This window comes from Microtus oregoni, unplaced genomic scaffold (genome assembly GCF_018167655.1).
Source record: "Microtus oregoni isolate MIOR12 unplaced genomic scaffold, Mior012 000007F_ref0000211, whole genome shotgun sequence".
Taxonomy (NCBI): Eukaryota; Metazoa; Chordata; class Mammalia; order Rodentia; family Cricetidae; genus Microtus; species Microtus oregoni.
Genome location: NW_024543066.1, coordinates 420,526 through 438,527, shown reverse-complemented (window position 1 = coordinate 438,527; position 18,002 = coordinate 420,526). Strand labels below are relative to the sequence as shown.

At 37.6% G+C, this 18,002-nt stretch overlaps 1 protein-coding gene across 1 annotated transcript in view; it reads left to right on the top strand.

Annotated features, from left to right (window-relative positions):
- Positions 1–18,002, top strand: part of Pcdh15 (protocadherin related 15) — a 600,282-nt gene that overhangs the window by 477,914 nt on the left and 104,366 nt on the right. The window contains exons 22-23 of the mRNA XM_041655402.1: positions 2,991–3,131; positions 4,433–4,545. Of these exons, the coding sequence (XP_041511336.1) occupies positions 2,991–3,131; positions 4,433–4,545 (254 nt within the window). The remainder of the gene's footprint in view (positions 1–2,990; positions 3,132–4,432; positions 4,546–18,002) is intronic.

Sequence of the window (18,002 nt, the reverse complement as noted above, 5' to 3'; positions counted from 1 at the left end):
AAAGATTTATTTGAATAGACATTTTTAAAGTTTATACTGATATATATTGACAAATATATATGGTATGTATGTGTTTATGTGTATTATATATAACTTTATGCTTAAAATAGTAAAATTATATCTCAAGTCTAACTCTACATATAGTATGGCATATGTATTTAGAGAGTAAGGAATAAAACCTATAATATTTAAGTAATGAGATGGGGACTCTGTAACAACACTACAACCTTATTCCTCATAGCCAAAGAAATTCCAGAAGATGGTATTTATCCGTGTATTTTTTTAATTTATTTATTTATTAAAGATTTCTGTCTCTTCCCCACCACCGCTTCCCATTTCCCTCCCCCCCCCAATCTATTCCCCCTCCCTCGTCAGCCCAAAGAGCAATCAGGGTTCCCTGCCCTGTGGAAAGTCCAAGGACCACCCACCTCCGTCCAGGTCTAGTAAGATGAGCATCCAAACTGCCTAGGCTCCCACAAAGCCATTACGTGCAGTAGGAGCAAAAACCCACTGCCATTGTTCTTGGGTTCTCAGTAGTCCTCATTGTCCTCTATGTTCAGCGAGTCCGGTTTTATCCCAGGATATTAACCTTCATCAGGCGATGAAAGGAGACAGAGACCCACATTGGAGCACCGGACTGAAATCTCAAGGTCCAAATCAGGAGAAGAAGGAGAGAGAGCACGAGCAAAGAACTCAGGACCACGAGGGGTGCACCCACACACTGAGAACATGGGGATGTTCTATCGGGAACTCACCAAGGCCATGTATTATCTATCTTCTCTCCTGAACACATAGTGAAGATCATAAGCAGAGAATAGTCACAAAGAAATGTGTATGTCTGTCTCTCATTATACCTGCTTTCTGCAGAATCGAATGTAAGGAGCTATGTATGGGAGTATATGAATAGATATTAGTGAGTGGAAAAGCCATAAACACAAAATGTGTGATATCAATGAATTAACATTAGAGCCATAGCTATTTCTATCTTTTTTTAAAAAGTTAGGGAAGGAGCATTTAGTGAGGATGATGACACATGTCTATCATCTCAGCACAGTGGAAGTGGTGGCTTGTGAGTGATTTCAGTTACTGTACTAAACTGCAGACAGAATGGGATCTGATGTTGGTAATGTTTGGGGGCTATAGCTTTGCTTTTTATCATTATGACACCCTGGAAATTATGCTTCCCAACTGGGATTTTACAAATTGGGTTTTCCTACAGCATCAAGTTCTTCCCCAACCAAGTTTTAAGAAATGTTTTTCCATGTTATTCACATGTTATGGAAATATTGCCTTTAAGAAATCATAATTATTAAGTGAGCTTCATGTCCAAGGATCATGTTTAAATATAAAGTGTGTCTAATAACTTTGATATTTAGGTGAGAAAATTTCAGGAAATGGATTCATTTTTAAAACCTTGGTTTTGTCATTTGTAAAATATGAATGGTTATGCTAACTCCTAGATCTATTTTAGATATAAATATGAGAATGAATATAACACACCTATTCTGATATTTAGTAAGATTCTCAGACTGATTGCTGAAACTGCTGTCAGCATCATTAAGAAACAAGGAAAGATTTATTTTGACTCATGATTTCAAAGTATTTAGTCCTTAAGTCATTGGCCCCATGTGATTGCCAAATCTTTATGGTAGTGCAAGCACATACCCCTAAAAAAGCTCCTAATATCACAGTGGACTAAATGAAAGATAGCAAGTTAGGAAATAGTTTTTCAAGTATACATTCCCAAGGCCATTGTCTACCAGATAGACCCACCATCTGAAGCTCCCATAGCCTCCTGAAATTATGCCAGAAATTGGGAACGAAGATTTTAAAACACGAGGCTGTAGGAGATACTTCATATTTGCGCCATCACAAAATGTGTGATACAATTCCAGGTCGAATTCGAGAATAGAAATAGCTTCGAGACACATCTTAACCGGAATAAGGGACTCATGAGCACAAATTCAGAAAGTAGAAGTCTTTCAAACTAGAGTATAAGGAAGAAAACAGAGGCATCCAAGCATATATAATAGCAAAAATGAACAGTGATTGTAAATTAGGTAGGAAAAAAATGAGACATTTTCAAGATGTGGTTCCCCATGTGGGGAGTCTGGATCTGTGTGTTTGATGGAAGGCACCGAGGGTTATGGACAGCTTTAATGAGAATGCGTCCTCTCTGACTTTTGAACTCTCCTTCCTGCTCCCTCTCTGGGTTTGGTTTGTTTTTAATTTTGACACAGGGTCTCACTCTGCATTTCAGAATTTACTGAAACTCACGGTGCAGCACAGAGTGGTCTCTTAAATTATAATGGTTCTCTTTCTTTGAACACACTAGTGCTGAGATTGTGAGTGTGAACCACCGTCCCCGGCTGAGAGTGTGTATAATTTAAAGACTGTTTTATAGGGTGGAAGCAGAGAGTCAGATCAGTGTCCAGTACAGAAAAAGTGGCTGCAGAGGATGGAAGAAAATCAGAGTATGAGTTGTCCACAGAAGTCGTGACTATTATTGTAGTTTAGTGTAGGTTGTAGATTATTAGTGGATAGAGGGATTGGTGAGTATTCTCGGTGATACTATACCCTTTGTAATGGTGCAACCATTTAGCTGTAGTCCAGATGCACCCAAGCAAAAAGAAACCAGCATCCTGAATTTAGATTAGCATCATTAAAAGTGAAACAGCTGTGGCAGAAAATAAAAATATTCACAGAGAATGGGTATTTCGGGAGGCAGACACGACATGGAATGAAAGGAAAGATGGCTGTGGCAATATGCTAACTTTTCCCTCATAAGAATCATTTCACCAAAGCCTAATTGCAACACACTTCATTGATTAGGATAGAGTCGTTCACAGAAAGAAATACCCTGTCACATTTTAACACAGTGTGTGGAACCAAGACACTTTTTCTTTACCAAGCCATTCATTGTAAAAGTCGGTTTATCTCCGCTGGTGTTTTTTAGCCTTCATCCAGGTAGATCAATTATTTCATTGCAGGGTTTGCCTGCAAGTCGGGTGAGGTATCGAGTGGATGATGTGCAGTTTCCGTACCCTGCCAGCATTTTTGATGTCGAGGAAGATTCTGGAAGAGTAATAACTCGTGTCAATCTTAATGAAGAACCTACAACCATTTTTAAGGTCAGTGTGACATTTTCTTTGTGACAGCTCTTTGACATTTAGCACTGAGGGTTTGGCTTAACAGTTGTCAATATGATTTTCTATTTTTCAAATCTTTAATTTTTAAAAATCAATTCTCATTGAAATTTGGAAGTTGTATTTTAAAATAAAAGAATTACTTATATTTTATATATTTGGCATAAGTAGATGCTACTTGATCTTATCATGAGTGTCTATGCTTTACAATAATCATGATATTCAATCTGTACTCAACTATATACTGTCCATACCAATCAACAAAAGTAAAGCTATTATCTTAATGACTATATGGTGTTGCACTGTGCAAGTAAACCATTACATTTTTCTTTGTGCTTCTAATGCTGTAATAGTAGATCATTAGGTTGTTACTGTGTTTTTATAGCAAGTGCCTCTATTGTTTTGAAACAACTGTGTGAATGTCATTGTACACCTGCTTGCAAGCACTAAAGTAACTAGAAGTATAACTGCAGAAGTGAAATCTTATCTTGACAGACAATGCTTCTAGAATTTTTGAGAAAAAAATCCATTAACCTAAACTGAGTTGCTTTTTATTAATAACCTATAATTTTCTCAAGAATATACATCTCTGTGAAAATGTTTGGCATACCTTTATGTAAATATTAGAGCACTTCTTTGTGTATTATGGTTGCAAAGAGAATGTATTAAATACTACTGCAATAATAATCCATAGATATTTCCTCATAAGTCAGTTTATTTGTTTGAATAATTCCCACTGTGTACTTCATGGTCTTGATTTTCAATGTACTAGTTGTTTTAAGACATTACTTAATGAAGTATTAACTATAAACGTCATCTATTTTATTCTCTAGAGGAATTCATTCCTACTCTTTAAATTCAGGGGAAATTAATTTTTTATAAGTACTCTATCTTTTTGCTGTTGATACAATTGGATTTAACACCTTTTATGTAAGTGTGTTGATGCTATAAACGTAGATTTTTCTCCTTATCGGCAGCATTTACTGTAGATATCCGTTTAGAATTACATAAATAGAGCACCATCCATATACTCTGCAAGAAGCTCGTTTATTTTCTAAATAGAATTAATTGATTTTTTTCTTCTAGCAATGACATTACATAGCTGAATGTTTTTGAAGATTAAGGGAGAATGTGGCATGTTCTAACACAGTATTTCTTTCCTTGAAGGGAGTAGGAAAATGTTTACTTCTTCCCACAGCTGGAACCAGAAACAAAATCTTTGATGCTGTCTGTGTTGACATTTTCTCCTATTTATAATCTGTATGTGGATCCTGTCACCTTTTTAGCTGGTGGTTGTGGCTTTTGATGATGGCGAGCCTGTGATGTCCAGCAGTGCCACCGTGAGAATTCTCGTCCTACATCCTGGAGAGATCCCCCGCTTCACCCAAGAGGAATATAGGTATGCATTTCTATCAGGTTTCAGAACACTGAGCTTTTAGTATGCTTTAAAGGTACTCTCGAAATTGATCTGAGTTTACCAATGATGTTGACTTTCAACTCCAGCTTGATATTAACATTAGAATGTAATCTTTGAAGACATACCAGTAGCAACCATTTAGTATGAAGCACTTTAGGGATGCTTCAGTGAATAACTGATGCTTTCTAAATAATAAAACAACTTTGAAATATAATCATATAGTTCTAAGTCATTAAGGAACCCAGTGGTGATAAACAGATTTTTAGTTCTCATTGTCGCCAGTACAGTGTGACCTCCACCTTTGATGTATGATATACAGCAACACTTTCTAAGTCACGTGCTGTGAATCTTCATACTGTGTTATGTATTATAACAAGGGCATTTTCAAGTCATCAAGTGGCAAGAAAATAATTCAGACTAACCAATGAAGTGAGACAGTCTAGGGAAAGTTGGCGAATGTTAGAAAATGGGGGCACTAGCATCATCGGGATAGATTCCTACCCAGTCTTTCCTAGAGATGCCTTCTCGTTATGTCTGCACATGGCAAAGACAGTCAACTCTTTGCAAACTCTCATCATGTGCTCACAAACATGTATGTGCACATACATCATGTGACACACATGTGTGTGTATACATATGGTTTTTAATTCTGTTGCCATCTGAAATCTTGACTCTTCTTGAGCCTTAATCAGTATCATCTTCTCATTTCTAGTTTGTCTCAAGAAAGACTTGATTGCTCAGTGCCCTGGAACCCAAAGTAGACTCCATCATCCCTCGTTTATCCTGATAGTGATGCTGATTCATAGATGGGGTCATCTGCCCTTATTTTGGTGAATAATCTCTACATTCCCTCCAAGACAGCTGAAGGGTGGTAAATATCCGCAGCACAAATATGCAATCATGAACCAATATACAATACAGAAATTTTAATTTAAAAATATTCCCAATAAAGTAATTACTGCAAGAGGCTCACAGCCCTGGAGTAAAAACAAAGTGTACCTGTTGGTAACACAGTACACCATGAAAACATAATCCACCGGAGACAGTAGCACCACTGTGCTGGGGAAAGAAGGTATATAGATATGCAATCATGCCTGAACACCCACCTTCTACTGAGCTGAGTTGAAGGTTTGGCATAGGGTTATCCATAACAATACTGATAAATGGCCCACATCTGTCAGGCAGTGTCAACATCAGTGTAAGGGATGATGGAGTCTCCACTGGGTTCCAAAGAATTTAATTCATTTAGTCTCTTCTGAGACAAATTGGAATTGGAAGAAGCTACTAATTGAGGCTCAAGAGCGAAAGAGATTTCTGATGACCATGGAGTTCATCCTGCTTTTAAATTTGGACCTTAATGCATTATAATTTCAAATAAGTTCTTAAGAGTTTGAAGTTACAGCAGGAGCCAAGATACTGGTGAGTGGAATAAATGAGGACATATCTTGGGAACATCTGCCACCACAAAAAAATTTTATTTTTACAATACTGTAGCTCAGAATGAACTTCCATGACGTAACTCCTGGACGGTCCTCCAAAGCAAGCACACAAACTATACTAAGTTCTAAACTAAAGGTGAAACAAATAAAACCCGTAGTGAGTGTGGCTGTGAGGCCATTCCCCCATCATGCCCATCATTGCGGTCCCTCTTGCTTGGCGGTTCTGGAATTCTTTTTCTCTGGTTTGCAATGGCCTCAGTTTTCTGCCATTGGAAAGATTTCCCTGATAAATTTCATTGAATGTTTCGAGCACCAAGGTGACAGATTCACAAGGCAGTTTTTGATACTTTTACGTCAACTTGATACAGGTTATAGCCATATGGGAAGAAGGAAACTCAAGTGAGTAAATGTTCTTCGTGCTGTAAGGAAGCCTGTAGGACATTTTCTTAATTAGTGATTGATGTAGGAGGGCCTAGTCCTTTGAAGGTGGTGCTATCCCTGGGCTTGTGGTCCTAAGAGCTACAAGAAAGAAGACTGAGCAAGGTATGAGGGAGTAAACCAGTAAGCAGCACTCCTGCGTGGCCCCTGCATCAGCTCCTGCCTCTAGGTTACTGCCCCTCTTGAATTCCTGCTCTGATTTCCCTCTGTGATAGTCTATGCTGGGAACTGTAAGCTTCAATAAACCCTTCCCTCTTGGGGTCATTTATGGCCATGATGTTTCAACACTATAGTGATATTTTATTTATGTTTTAATACATAAATCTTTTCTGAGTATCATAGGGGCAAAATTAGCCATTAGAGGTCAGACAGGAGTGACACACACCTGTAATCTTAGGAATTGTGAGAACAGAGGCAGATGAATCTCTGTGCATTCAAGGCCACCCTGGGCTACACAAGATCAATGCAGAATCAAATGCAGGTAGTAATGGCATATAACTTTAATCCCACACCTCTAATCCCAACACTAGAGGGAATATAGAATGGGAGGAGAGGGAGGCTCGGTCTGCCTAGTCTTCATATACTGCTTAGTCCTCTTGGTCTGTGGTCACCCAGCCTTGGTAGATGTAAGCCTTCTCTAGTGGCTTGGCTGTTTTGCTTTTCTGGTCTTCAGGTTGAACCCAAATTTCTGTCTCTGGGTTTTTATTATTCATGCTACACGTCACAGCAATCGTAAATGAAATTTCTACTTCTCCTGACTGTTTACCTTAATTCCAGTCCTTCCTTGGAAACTCTAGGAGGAAAATGAATAAACAGCACAGCTGGCCATGGAGTAAGCAGTATCTCTCCTTGGTGAGCTCTGGACAGCCTGTCCTTTCTCTAGGCCCCCGCTTGGGACTTGGCTTGTTCCCCATCAGTAACAGGTGTGCCCCAGAGTCTCAGACAATCACGCTGATCTTTGTCTCCTTTGGGTAAAACCTTGAGTCTTTGAGGCCAAGGTCATGCTGAGAATCTGGACATTACTCATTTGGCTTTCTTTTCTATGTGTTCTTGTTCAGTACTAACTTTGAAAAACACAAATGTTTTGCTCAGTAAATAATTTAGCATTTCACACTGTGCCTGAATATAAATACCAACTACAAATGAATTCTATTAATAAAATTATTAACTTAGAGAAGAAAAAATTGCCAATTATCTGGTGCTCCAAATAAAAGCCATCACAAGGTCTTTTAGGAGGGCTCTGACCTTGAAGAACTTGCTAACTGCTCCAGTGCCTCTCTGATTGTCTCATTCCTACGGTCTTTCGAATCAAAAAAGGAGGATTTAGCAATCTTGTAACTTATTGTCTATGGATAGACTCCTACATGAGAGTCAGTGTTACTGTTGAAATGGATTCAATGGAATTTGGTACTGAAAAAGAAGACCTTACTTTCTGCCAGATACCCAGGAACATTGGAAAGAAAAAAAACCAATGATAGCAGATATGGTGGTTGATGCCAATAACTGAATTTAAATGTTTATACAATGATGTAGGAAAAACCCTAAAGCAGTAAGCAGCTCCCCAGCAATCTCTCCAGCTTTGCTGATTTGGGGGACACTCATGACAGTGTTTCTGGTCTCCCTAAGTCCTTTCTACTTTCTCATGAGCATACAGCCAAACTGTTTCCCAAGTCCACTTGCTATTGGGAGTCACACAACAGGGCTTATACTTTTAAAAATAAAATGTGGTACTGAATAGTCTTTAGCATGTTTTGGCCTGATTGAACCATTGCCTCCAGGAATACCTGAAATACAGAGTCCACCCAGCACAACCCTGTCAGCCAACTGTTGCCAAAGGTAGAAACACAAGACAAGAAATTTATAATCCTGTCTCGTACTAGGTACTGCCACTTCAAATGATATACTTTAACCTTATATTGATTTGAAAGAACTTATCACACAATTTATTAATCATACTGAAAGTCATTCTCATTCATGCTGCAGCATTTTCTCAGGTTTCTTGTTCCTTTTGAAAGCATCGTCTATAAGGATTATCCGTGTCATTATATTTTCAGTCGCTGGCTGTGGCGTTGATCTTATGCTACTGCAGAGTATGGGAAAAGCCATCCCCACTGCTTTCTAATACAGAACCATGAGGTATAAGGCACCTACTGCCTTTGCTCTCTTACTTTTAAATCCATTCGCTGCCTTGGCAGTTTGTGTATCACTCACAGAGGACAAAGAGGCATCCATCTATGACTGTATAGAAGATGCTTTGTGTTGGTGTCACTCCTGGTAGAAGAAAACACAAATCCTTCTAGGATCAAATTTTGCAAAGATACAAACAGTAATGTGTCCATTCTGACCCTGTGATGTGGACTCACAGTCGACATGTGGACAGTATTTTCTAAGAAAAGTCATACTGGGAGCTGGAATACTTGTATTTTTAGGTCTCAGAACTGTCTCCATTCAAGTTCCTAGTGGAAAATTTATTTCCAAAAAGAAAACGAGCCCACAAATCGCAATCCCAGAGAACCTAGACAACAATGAGTACCCTAAGAGAGACTTATGTGGATCTAATCTACATGGGTAGTAGAAAAAGACAAGATCTCTCCTGAGTAAGTTGGGAGCATGGGGACCTCAGGAGAGGGTTGAAGGGGAGGGGAAAGGCAGGGAGGGGAGCAACATGAAGGTTAGGGAGGCATTCATTCATCAATCCTCCAGTAATTAGAAACATTTTCTGAAATTATTTCTGATTTATTCTTCTTGGAGCCTTCATCCATTTCATAATTTGTTTCCTCTTCCGAGTGGTATGACTAAAACTGAGTGAAGAGTTATATGAGAAAAAGGAACATAACAGCCTCCTGGCCATTGTCCTCATATGTAGCTGTAGATATCCTGACATGGTTTGGGATGTTTAGGAATGAAAAATCCATGCAATTGATATTGTCATTAATGTGACACTTGTACATAATTTAATATATATTATATTTATCCAACTTACTCATTTTCTTTTAGTATACAAGCATATAAAAAGGCCTACTTTAATATATGTGTTTAAATTCTATATTCATAATCCATTACATTTTTCTCAGTTTTCATTAAAACTCCTAAATAATAATAAATATTTTGAAATTATCTTATAACTATCAAAATAGTAGAGTCTGGCAACAATAAATTACCAAAGTGAGACTTAAAAAGCAATGCTCTCTTCAGAGGAAACTCCAATGTGAGAGGATTGAAAGGGAGTAGGGGTCAGGCTGGAGGACTTTAAGAGAAATATATATTATAAACCCAAGTAAAGAAGAGATTGGTAATGTATTAGGCCAAAACATCCCAACATCCCAGATTCAATTGTTGCATTGAAATGAGCACAATCTCACTTAAATGTGCATCTCCATGGCAACCAAGTCATCTGTAGGTCATAGCACAAAACTGCACCTCTATGTCTGTGCTCTCCTCACCTGTAACTGCAGTTTGATGGGGGACACACATCCTTCACACAAATACCCCCTAAGATTCCACCTGTGATTCTTAAAAGTGTGGTTCAGATGTGCCTCCTGTGGCTGTGGCCTCAAGATGGAACCTAAACCACAACCTGTCCATGTTTGATGAGAAGGTTCCTCCTGTCTTTCATTATTTAGAAAGCTGTTGCAGCGTCATGGAAAAGTCATCTACCACGTCTCTCCATCACCCTATGCAAGAATACTAAAGTCCAAGTAGTAGTTAAGGCTGGATGATCACCCCAGAATGGATTGACTCCTGGAGGGAAAGTGTGTTAGACCCTGAAGAATGACATTTGCTCTTCATCTGAGAGTGGCAGACTGAGTCAGAGTCGTGCATACACTGGGATCCACTTGCCTTCGGTTTGAGAGTAAATATCACAGAAAGATCAACATGTCTCAGATAGACCATGCAGTCTAAATGTGAATATTGATTTTGTATAGAAATGCAGTGTCTTCTCCATTTATCAAAAAATTAGTCAAAGGCAATTATTTTAAAAGTTTCCAAAAAATACAACACAAATATTCATATAGAGATATATATATAGAGAGAGAGGGGAGAGCGCTTTGGTATTTATTTATGATAGAGATGTTTCAATTTCATTGTTAAATATTTAAAATTTAAGGTTATAATTATAGACAATTAAAACTGTGCATTTGAAAGTATAATTTCCATGAAAATAAATAAGTTTATAACTATATGCTAAAAAGAAAAAGACCAAAAAATCCGAATGCATTTTTGTTAATTTCTTAAGTATTTTTTTAATCCTAGAGAAATATTATTCAATCTCAATGTATCAAACCCTGATAAAAGATAATTATGTATAAGACTATCCTGATGATTTCCAAACTTTAATTACTCTTTACTAGAATATAACCTTCACAATTCCCACATTAGAATTAATAACTGGTATGTTGCTGATAAATGTGAATTAATTTCATCCCTAATGACAGTAAAACTTATACATAATTCATAGTTAAACTCAATCTTAACAGTTTTATATAGGGGATTGAAATTGCTAGAAACTGGATAAAGAATTAACAGTCTCCCTTCTAATGTGTAAAAATGAGGAAAATTATAATTTATAATTAGAGGTAGCTAATATACTAAATTGTAAAAAGTAGAAGCAATGTTTTCACTGCTGTCCAGTGAGATTTTTTTTAGTCGAAGAATTGCAGTTCTGTTCTATGGAGGGACATTGCTACCATTCATAGAAATCTTGACCTACAAATTTAAAGACTTTTTTTCATCAAGAACATGTGTGTAGGGAAAAAACACTGATTGAAGAGACTACAGCAAAGACAAGAAGATCCGTGGGAACCTTCAAATATAGAGAGTGCCGCTTGATGGCTAAAGCTGTTCTACTTTTGTGTACGTCTGCTGTCCAACATGAAAACCCACATCTCCTGAAGACAAACTGCCACCATTTAAGTCATTCCTCAAGCATAGGAGGGTTTCTCTTTATAGTTGAGAAAAAGCTTGGGACATTTAGAGTGAGTCCAAACACTTTCCCTGCCACGTGGAACTGAACTTCTTCACTTCTTCTGATTTGTAGATGGTTCACAGGCTCTTGTGGCTTCCCTCATTCAGAGTTCATGAACTCTGTGGACGGTGCCTTTTTCTTCTTGAGTTAATCAGTGGAGTGTCCTGTCTAAGGGCCCTGGAGGTATGGTTCTCACTTGATGAGCCTAGAGATGCAAGCTAAGCCAAACTAGAAGGGGGACTTAGGAAAAATCTGAAGAGCCTTATTTTTATTATTTATTACAAGAGAAATTTCCAAGTTTGAAAGGTGTTAACCAGAAAAAGTCATACTGATTATTAAGAAGTCAAATCTTCCCCCTGAGTTTGACTTCACAGTCATGAACGACACGGTGTTATTTGCAGTTCATGATGGTGAAGTCATCCATCTTCAGTCTTCCGTGATCTGCAGTATCTGTGCCATTTAATTCATCGTCTAAGGGGTAATTAATTTTTTCTTGTAAAATTTTAAAACACGGCTATGTTCCATTAACCAATGCATAGAAAACAAAAGCAAATGCAGAAAAACCACATGATAAGAAAAGACATATCAGGCAATCGCAAACAGGGAAAAGCCAGGACTATTCTGTAACATAATGAAGGTACAATTCTGAGGCAGAGTTCTGAGGTTGTAAGCTTACGTAAGGGGTAAAACTTGCCGCTTACTCTATCTTTACTGTGCCTGACACACAGTACTTTCCAATGTAAAGACACACATTGTATTAAGCTACGGCGGTAGGTACAAAAGGGTTGTCACAGATAAGCTGAATCATATGATCACTAGAATCCCTCCCAACTCATCTTGATTTGTAGTATGTGCCCTGTGACTTTGATGTCCTGTTTTCTGCTATGTAAGAATGGAGTCTTGCTCGTTACAGACTTTTCCTGTATGCCTAAGTTATACATCACTGTATAAATAAGTGCAGTTGTTCCTAATAGCCACGGGCTGTTTCTTATGATCTGTGGGTTGCTTGGATAGAACTTGTGTTGGCTGGAGCTGTGTTCACATGGGATGCTATGAAGAAAAGAGAAGCACACAACTAAACCCAATTTAACATGCTGATTGCATGAAAGATAACAAGCTACTGTAATGATGGGGAGGGCCAGAGCTCAGCCAGAGATCCACATTGCACGGGAAAGGGATTTTAAAGTTGTGCTTGAGAGGTCTTCCCATGTTCATTAAGAGACATAGATGTACAATGGGAAGCAAGGAACCCGTAAAACAGAATAACCAGGTACGGGGGCCAGTGACAGGTTAGATAGGTGTTTGTCCTACTGTCAGAGCACGCCTCCCTGGCCAGTGGTAATGCCATTGTGCTGAACTGTAAAGCTGGCAAGAAGGGTTTGTCTTAAAGATCATACAGAGACGATTTACAATGTCAAGTTTTCTAGTGTAAAGCTATAAGAACAAGGAAGCTAAGAACAAAGAACCTGGAAGAACGTTTCCTTAAGTTTAGTCAAATGGGGAAACTTTAAAATTATCTCAGTTTATACAGCCCGCAGGTGTTCAGAATGTAGCGTGAGTTATTGGGAAATGCCTGGGCATCTCTCCCATGTTCTTCTCTTCTGTTCTTGATAAATATGTATCAGATGATTTTCCACGCTACCATGGGACAGAGTAGAAGCCTCAGTACTTCTTCAGTGTTAAACTCCAAGTCATGCAATGTTGCCCCAAGCCTACAACATGCATGCCCTACGCTCACATGGATACTATGTGTTAACATTTTTATATTGACAATAATTTGAGGAATCCTTTGAATTTCTACTCTCACATCTTCATGCTGAAGGTGCTTTGTGAGTCTGAGCAGAGCTGAACCTCTAATAGCTTCCGCCCACTTGGCCTTTGACTAATTTTCTTATTTATAATTCATGCCCAGAATCTGAGAGAGCTGGTGTCTCTGAAGAGTCCTGTCTTGGCACTATTTTTCTTAGTTAAATATGTGGAATTAGGTCACTCTGAAACAATTACCACAAGGTTACAAATGATAGGAGTTGCAGTGGGTGTTTATTTCTTCTCATTTTCATTAAACTTTCGCATAGCAGATATAAAAATGGTCCCTTAATTGGTACTCATTTGCAAATATATTGAATTCCAACATGTCAAAATAAATTAGATTTGTCTTTCTGTAGAAGGAGAGCAGTAGAACCAGATTGGAACCAGTGAACTTTTATAACATCTATTGACAAACACTTTTATGCCCTAAACTGCATTGCATTTAAAAATAATTAGGAGCTTTGTTCAGCATGCATAACATTTACTTTTATTGTTACTTCTTGAACTCAAATATAAACCTTGATTTTAAACTGTGAAATAATTGCTTCATCTCTATTTATACTGTAAAAATGGGCTCTAACATTTGGATACTACAAATTATGATATTTTAGTAGCTATTATCTAGATGACTCATATAGTTTTGAAATATTTAATTGAAAAAGGATTACTGCACTATGTATTTTCTCAAACAGAAATGTTAAGCAAATATTAATTTATGACACCAAGAAAAATTATGTTGCACATTTCTTACATATAAATTATTATAAAGCTGATAATCTTTCTGGTTTATACTTTACTTATAAAGATTATTAAAGGAAGTTTAAAGTTATTATGATCAATTTTCTTCTAAAAACCACTACTGTTCTGGTCCGTGCATGTAGTGAAGCATTGTTCAGCAAGGCAATGAAATGTGATGTTCCATCATGAAGCTACTTGGAAAACGAAAGTACATGTGGCTAAAAAAAGACAATATTCCATGCCATCTAATTATAGCCTCATGGCATTCTGGGAAATGGGACCAGAGATAGGCTGCAACTGGAGGCTCAGGGGGAGGGAAGGAGCAGAGAATGTAGGGGAGTTCTGAGGTCACCATAAATCAGACTTCCATTACCTAGGACAGCAAAATTCCGGACTGTGCTGAGAGCAGAAACAGGCATGTAAATACACCAAAACTGTTACCTGCTTGAGTCTCTGAGACTTGTATGAGCTCACTCTCACACAAGGCCTGTGAATGCAGTATTAATAGCCATCTTTGCAGCCAGGGACATGATCATATTTCACTATGCCTTCTACTTCATTTTCCATGAATAACATCCCCATTTTTTTCATTGCTGTTCTTTTGCAAAAATTACACAATGGAATATTATTCAGTTCTTAAGAAAAACAAAATTAACTTCTCAGGTGAGTGGAATTGGAAATATTCTGAGTGATATAACCCAAACCCAGAAAGATAAATGTCACATGTTTTTGTTTTGTTTTTCATTTGTGGCTGTTACCTTTGATCTTCAGATATGTTCATTTCATTTGGAATACCCAAAGGAGTTGGGAAATTAGGAAGGGGCTGTGGTAGGGGGGTTTCGAGGACATATAATGCAGTGGTATAGAATGAAGTCATGAAGTCATGGAACAAGTAGGATTAAGTGGGTGGTAGTGAGGGGCAGAGTATAGCAAGGAATAAGAGGAGGAATAAACCTTTTTAAAAAGTATTAGTTAATTCTACTACTCTAAAAGCTTTCTAAAATATATGTATGAATTAGAGGAGTTTAAATGGAGTTACCCTAAAATGGGAACAATGACTAATTAGAACCCCCATTTTTGAGTTATTGTACAAGGGAGTCCAGAGGACCCTAAAACATTGCAGATCATTGTCAATGCTCTTGGTTACTCCAGTTCATGGTAAGACCGTAAAGCTGAAGTCGCCAAATACTTAAGTTACAGAACGTGGAGAAAATATACTGGAACTGACCTGGGAATATCATCCCTATTAGCTAGTTTTCATAATGCTTGGGTGGGGGGTACTATGCCTGCTACTATGGAGAAAAAGTAATCATCAGTCTTACCCAAATGTGAACCATGTGTGCTACAATAAAGACTGCTGGCAAGAAATACAATAGGGGTGCAATAGTGGCACACATGTCATGGGAGTAATCAACCACTTTCTGACTGGATTTTAATCTTGCTCCATATAGAAAACCCATACATCACACTGTTACTCAGGTCAAAAACTTGTGGCTACCTAGATAATAGAACCTAGGAAAGTACCTACTACTATTATTCTTCTAGATGAAGTTAGCATTAAATTGACCTTTAATGACTTGTATTTATACCCATAGATTTGTGTATCTTTCAATCCTTATCAGAGAAGCCTTTTTAATCAGTAGGTGGTGGTTACCAGAAACCCACAACTGATAAAGATTTAAGGAATAAAAGACACTGGAATGTTCAGCCCTAAATGGAATGTCACCCCCCCCCTACAGTTTAGGGATCATTGTGAAAGATATGAGTGGGGAAAAAAATTGGATGACTACAGATAACCAGTATTTTTTGGACATAACAGAGTAACAACACATACAAACTTATAGCAGCTGTGACAGCATGCACAAAGCCTGGGAAAGATAAAGAAAAACCTTCCATGGAGAGGGAAAGTTGGCACAATCTCATGAATAGCCAAGGGGCTTTCCACAATTGATGGCTGCTATGAGAGGAAGAATCGGTTTTCTTTAAGGATGTGACCCCTGGTGGGTTGACCATGCTCAAGTGGTGGACTACACAGCCAACCATATATGAGTAGCACAAATTGGACTTGATGGATTTTACGGCAGAGGGCTGGGGGCAGAGTAGAGCCACAAGAGAGATGAAGATGGATCGTGGAGGGGTTGGGAGTAAATATGAGTAAAATGTATTGTATGAAAGTCTTGAAAAACTAATAAAAACTTAAAAAAATGTAAGCCAACCAAATAGATGCATACCCATAATCCCAGCACTCAGGAACACAGGCACATTAAGATCACTCAAGTCTGAGGGAAACCTGAGCTACACAGAGAACCCTACACCAACTAGACTGCTTAGCCAGATACTATCTTCAAAAATAAATTTAAAGAGGTCTGGTAATGCACTTTATAAGAAAAATTTCAGGTGTATGAGTTAATAATGGAAGATTTGTTTGGGCTAAGGCTTCTGAGAAATCTTTTCTTTACTTTACTTATAATTAATTGCTGCTGAAATTAAGCAGTGCATTTTGATTATCCTTGTAGAAGGAAAGAAAAGAATGATACATCATAATCTATCAATCGCAAAGAGTGAAATTTGAAAACACACTAAAAAATGTTTACCCATAAATCAAATTTAGTCACCTGATGCTATAAAACAACATCCATTAGTTATCAAATTTTTAAAATTCATGCAACTCACATTTTTAAAAACTTTGAATTTAATTTCTTTTGTCAATCCAGAATATCACACTGGAATTACATACATGAAGTTTGTTAATATACTATAACGTCTCAGTTATACATTGCCACCACCTTACCTCCATCCATCTCCATGGTGATTCATGCTCACCTGATTTAACCTGATTATGAGTCTGTTTCTCCATCCATAGGATTATCTTGCTCATAATTTGTAGTTAATGTATCTCATATTCAATTTATATCTCACTGCAGAGAGAGAATGTAATTTGTCAAATAATAAAACAGATCTTTTCCAGAGCATAAAACAATAATAAAATGGGTTTGACTTCCAATAAACAGAGAATAATTGTAAATGTTTAATCTAATGTTCACTTCTCATAGAAGTCCACTCAATTCAGGCAGGAGAAAATTGAATTTTTATAGCAGTGTTTGTTCTGGTAGAGAGAAGTGTGCCACTAGAATAATTAAGGCAAAGGTTAATGAGCTGATATTTGTCTAGAAGGAAATTAGTTTTACACATTCACTACCAAGAAGAAATTTAAATGCTTTATTGGTATGCAGAAGATGTAATTTCATTATAAATTATGTCATTCTTTTTTCATGTATTGATTATTTCATGTATTGAATACCTTGATTATTCAGTTAAAGTAGCAAAAACGAATACAACATATCATTTCCATGTTTGAATTCTTTTCCCAGTGTTAATGCTAGAAGGGTGCCTGTTCCAGCTGTCAAATTCCCACACATACATCTTGTCCTGATCACAAAAGAGATCGTCATGAAAACATAGCAGTTAGCTTATCACATATAGTAACAAGACAGAAACTTAGTCTAAGCACCAGCTATGAACTTCTACAAAAGAAATTCCAGGTTTGGAAATCACCCAATAGTTTGATTAATCTATTTTCTCGTGTCCAACATATTAAAAGTAGCATGTAATATTATATCACAAATAAACAACTCAGAGTTCTAGTCTTTGAGTATCCACCTCAGCACAATCACAGCACAACACACCTGAAGTGTAAGAATCACACCTTTGTCATCTGGAAGATTCGGCAGTCAGGAACCCAGGCATGGACTAGGTATGGCCTGTCTTGTGATCTCTCACGGTGTTGTCATACAGGTGTAGACCAGGGATAGTCTCATCTGAGACTCATGTAGATCCCCAAAGAACTGATAGCTTGGATACACTTCTAAGCTCCAGAATTCACGTCAAGAATTAGAGGTTGTTAGATCTGGGGGCTTAGGTTCACTTCAGATTGGTGGTCGAACATCCCTTTTGGATGTTTGTCACATTAAAAACTCCCCATGACAAGTGAATCATTCAGTCCAAGGACAGATGTTGTCAGTAAGGTCTGCCGGTAACAGTGAAGATAG